The sequence below is a fragment of the Cyprinodon variegatus genome, unplaced genomic scaffold (assembly GCF_000732505.1).
Source record: "Cyprinodon variegatus isolate N-32 unplaced genomic scaffold, C_variegatus-1.0 Scaffold403, whole genome shotgun sequence".
Lineage (NCBI taxonomy): Eukaryota > Metazoa > Chordata > Actinopteri > Cyprinodontiformes > Cyprinodontidae > Cyprinodon > Cyprinodon variegatus.
This window is the reverse complement of record NW_015150856.1, coordinates 251,028-255,804: the sequence shown is the minus strand read 5'-3', so window position 1 is coordinate 255,804 and position 4,777 is coordinate 251,028. Positions and strand designations below refer to the sequence as shown.

Below are 4,777 nucleotides of genomic sequence, written 5' to 3'. Positions count from 1 at the left end.
GGTTAAATATCGGTGGGGTGGCCGATGTCCGATATTCAGTTTTAAGGCCGATACCGATAGGGGGCCGATTGTATCGTGCATCCCTACTTTAAATCCTTAAAATAAACATCCAGGGAAACCTTTTTCTTACATGGTCCAATGTGATTTCTGAACAATTAGTTGATATTTGGATGAGTTTGGTGATTTTCCCCCCTGTTCGGGTGAAGTAAGGTAAAATACTGGATTGTTTTGAGGGTTCGATAAGAACATTTCCAAGACATCTATATAACAAAGGTCTACAGCTTTTATTTGTTTTAGCAATTAATGTATCAATAATTTTATAAAAATGCTCTTTCCGTAATTTTGTCATCTTCCTTCGTTTGTGCCTTAAACTACAGAGGAAGGACTTTATTTCAGCAGTGAGTTTCTCATCAAATATTAATTAAGTAATTTTTCCATCATTTGAGACCATTTGTTATCCTTTTACCAAAAGCAGCATTAAAATACCCCTGTAACATAATCAGACAAAATAAGGTCTGCAAACCCCATTTAACATTACTAGCCCCAAATATATACTCACACGTTGGAGGCCTGTTCAAAGCCTTTGCAACATCAACCATGTTGACAATGACCGTCTTGATTCCATTCCCTTTGCCTTCAACCTTAAAACAAAAAAAGAAACAGAACAGGAAAGACGAATAAATTTTTTTTACTGGAATTAACAGCACAGCTGCAATATTTCTGTAGTGGCTTTGGAACAGCTGTATGCTAAAATCAGGATAAACTGATGAATACCTTGGCAATCAGACGGGGCATTTTGTAGCGATAGAACTGGTCTGACACACTGCGGTTGACATTGACAGACATTTTGGCTGGATGTTTGTACTATCAGTAAGATAAAAGGATCTTGGTTGGGGATTTTTCGGGATCTTCTGTCTGGAAAAGAGGGGATGACATAAACGACTGCAAGCGTGCTCGTTCTCTGACATGAAAAATGTCGTGCCGCTATGGCCGCAAGCTCCTTGCTTGAAGGCTAGATTTCCACCACACAGGTTCCAACGGCTGCGCAACAGCTCTGAAAGAAGAGAGGAACAGGCATAAATATTTTATAAAGATAACCAGTCCTCTGCTCTAAATAACCTGACTGAACAATCAACATATGAAGGAAGCAGTAAAAGGCATAGTTTGAATTACATTCGGTTTTGGTGCAAACAAACTCATAAGGAGCAGTTTAAAACAAAAATGACATAAGTGCTCATCTTAATACATCAAGGTCTATTTTTAGGAAGATAAAAAAAAAAATGTAATTATTAGTCATCAATTTTATAAAGAACAGTGTGTGTGGGGTGGAGGGGTGGGGGTCGGAGACTTTAAAACTTTAGAATTTAACGTTTAATTGAATCAAATCTAGAAGTATTTAGTTACCCCTAATTATTGATGGGGTTTTTTCCACTTGGGCTCCAGATTCTTACGTTTTTTCTCTACCAAATAATCCATAATGGCTCTAAGCACATCTCCAACTACCATTTCCTGAAGCTAAGGCAGTCTGTCTTTCATTACAGGGTGAACTGATTAATCCAGGTGTGTCTGGCCAATGCCTTCATGGTTGAGGTCAGGCACACCTGCATTAATCAGTTCATCTAGTAGAGAAAGGCAGCTCCTAGGATTTATTTTCTACCAATGCCATCTAAGAAAATGTAAAGAAACCAGTAGTTATAACTCCCTAAGCTCAATACAAACACTTAAAACTATATTTCAGGAAATGTAACAGTTTAGTTTATTTTCTTCATAAATCAATCTATGATCAGGGTTTATACAGGAATGAGTAACTAATGCTTTTTAATGCTCTCAGAAATTATTTAAATGCCATCAACAAGTACACATGACTCATATATATATATATATATATATATATATATAAATAAATTTCCCCCCCAATTCTCCAGCTTTTTCTCCTCTTCAAGCTTCTTTTCCTAACATACAGCTTTACGATCAACGAAAACACGTCATATCTGACGAAATTGTTTTTAGAAACAGTTTAGTTTTTTTTTTTTACATTTCAAATGCCACGATAATCACATTTAATTAATTTTAATGCCAATTAAGGCTTTAATTAAAAAACTTAAACCTGTATGATGAATGTTTTGTAGCTATATGCAAACAAACAAAAACTATTAAATCCTTGAAGAAAGTTTGCTTAAGAGAACATGAAAATAATTATTTACAGAATGAAGATTAAAACGTCACAATAAATGTAAAAAAAACAAATAGAAAACCGTAACAAAGGCAGGCATTTTAAATGAAAAAGTAAACCAAACCCTTGTGACATTCAGCCTAAACCCCTCTTTGTGACAACAATAATGGATTTGTGTAAGCCTTTTGTTTTTTATGTTGGGGCCTCTTTGCGTTTGACATGTCAGGCCTTCTGCTTTAATAGGTCAAAAACATGAGGCCTGTCAGCTGGCAGACAAGCATAGCTCCACTGATAGCATCAGCGGAGATCAGTCGGAACTGGTTTCAACCTGACAACTCACTATTCTTAAGTGGAGAAAAAAAATCAAATTCCTCCCGTTAAAGTTAAGTGGTTTCCCAAAAATCAGATCAAACATTTCCAATGAGGGCTAGCAGCTAGCCAAGCTGGCGTCTTGGTGCAGAGTGCGTCATAAAGTCACTGCACACGAGTGACGAGACCAGGAGAAGCCATTTTGAAAAGTGGAGGAGAGGAGCGGGAGCATTGCTCAATATTTCATTAAAAGCTAATCATATATGGCACTGTGAAAAAAAACCGTAGAGATTAACTTACACAAAACTACAAATAGTTAAAGTCGAGCCCACAACTTACCGTTTCTGCAAAACAAAGACATAAACACAACGCTGATCGTCCAAATGCCGCAGTGAACCGTGGTCGATAGCTGGTGCTGTATCGATAGCGGCAGCAGGGAATCTGAGATATATAGTTTTTTCAAAGCTTAAACACCCTGAGGCGTCCAAACGGTGCTGGTTCAGAGACAGAGGGGAGCTTTCTGGAACGTCCTCGGTGTCCGGGAACCTTTTATGAGAGAAAACAACCAATGACCATTAACAGCGGACTGAAGTGACAGCAGCTGCGACAATGCGTTACATTGTCTTCTCAATATTATTCATTAAACATTTTTATAGTTCATCTGACTAAGAATGGTTCTTTATTTTTAAAAAAGGGAGCAGTGGAAAAATGTAGTCTAGTCGGAGCCCATGGTTTCAGACGACACATGGGTTAAGGCTAACGTAATAATTTAGCAAAGTCTATAAAATACAAAATAATATACGTCTTTAACAATAAGTTAATACAGCTGGATTTTTTCAGCCGGTAATGTCGGAGTCCGTTATCGCTTACCGAAATACACTCGTTACCCAAACGAAAGGCCAACTGACGCCACGCAGCTAAAGCTAACGCTGTTAGCCGAACGACGTCGACGCCATTCAGAGCAGATAACTGGGATTAACCCACCGCTCACGACGCTGTGTAGCTAGCTTCAGTGTTTAAGTAGCATTGTACGCAATAAAATCAAATCTAAAAACTGACTAATAGAGAAGATTGGTAGACGGTAATATATTCATCATACCTCTCGAATGTTCTGCGACATGCAGCTTCGCCTCTTATGTCGACAGTCGATTTTTTTTTCAACCGACAAACGTTAATAGTCGAAATGGATTTAGCATCATCCGGTATTTTTTCTTCACAGTAAAAGCCTACTAAAAAATAAATATATACATATACCTCTGACGCATTTGGTCTATATTTGATATCATCAAAAACATCAGAGTACAAAGATAGGTAAACAGAGATAGAAGTTTTTCAAACTATTAATAAAATAAGAAAAGGTAAAATTAAGCTGGAGTTGTGATCATCAATCTGAACGGCACTTGTACGATTTGCTTGGGATTTATTTTGAAAGGATAAGAGGAAGTAGTATTAAGCTTAATTACGTTTGTGATCCGTTTGGTGTTTACATAGATGTTAAACAAGTAGATGTCGTCTGTATTAGTCACCATGCTACCAAGCGTTCGTCAAAATCGGCGCCATCTTGTGCTGGGGTGCCCACCACTGATTTCTATGTATTCATTCCTGAAACAGCAGCAAAGCAGCAGAGGACTACCCAGAAAAAACAAAAAAGAAACTCTAAACAATATCTGCTTTAAGAAGAGCATTTTTATTTAAAATCAAATAGATAAATACTTTTAAGAATGTATTATTGAATCAAAAAAAAGAAAAGAAGAAAAGAAAAGAAGAAATTATGCAAAGTAAATATATGAGAAGAACAAGAAGTGTTACACTTCACAGACAAAAATGAATATTCTCTATTATGGAGGATAAATTTATTGCAAATAGTACATTTTATTTATTTATTACTTACCAAATGTGGTCCAAAAACACCTTAGAGACTATTCTGTCTCGCTGAATTCAGTTAATCGGGTTTGCTAGGTGTTAATGACATAATTTTAATGTCATATACAGCTATATTTAGTTGATTACAATATGATTGTTTGTTAGATTAAAAATACCTTTTTGGAAATGAAATGTAATCAGGTAAGAAACATCTTTCACCATGCCCTTAATTTACTAAAATCCTTTTTAATGGGTCTATGTTAATATTCAAATACAAACTGTTTTTATAAAACAGACGTATAGGTTTGAAAACAGAAATAAAATTTGATTAATTTAGAAAATAAGTAACTTTATATATATTCTAAACAATATTTAGATATACTGAATATGGTTCATGAAAACTGGACAAAGGATTGACCCTGTTTTACCACC

The 4,777-nt window shown here is 35.9% G+C and overlaps 2 protein-coding genes across 3 annotated transcripts in view; one reads left to right on the top strand and one right to left on the bottom strand.

Moving 5' to 3' along the window:
* The window catches only part of eif5 (eukaryotic translation initiation factor 5), a 9,164-nt gene extending 5,434 nt beyond the window's left edge, over positions 1–3,730 (bottom strand). Inside the window, exons 1-4 of one of the 2 annotated variants that reach the window (XM_015387817.1) lie at positions 3,582–3,730; positions 2,822–3,028; positions 775–1,054; positions 560–641 (exon numbers count right to left, since the gene is read on the bottom strand). In XM_015387817.1, the coding sequence (XP_015243303.1) occupies positions 560–641; positions 775–846 (154 nt within the window). In that variant the 5' untranslated portion in view covers positions 847–1,054; positions 2,822–3,028; positions 3,582–3,730. The other variant, XM_015387818.1, reaches the window with a different exon arrangement.
* Positions 3,731–4,531: 801 nt separating this feature from the next.
* Positions 4,532–4,777, top strand: part of vps29 (VPS29 retromer complex component) — a 10,177-nt gene continuing 9,931 nt past the window's right edge. The window contains exon 1 of the mRNA XM_015387768.1: positions 4,532–4,546. Coding sequence (XP_015243254.1) covers positions 4,532–4,546 — 15 coding nt within the window. The remainder of the gene's footprint in view (positions 4,547–4,777) is intronic.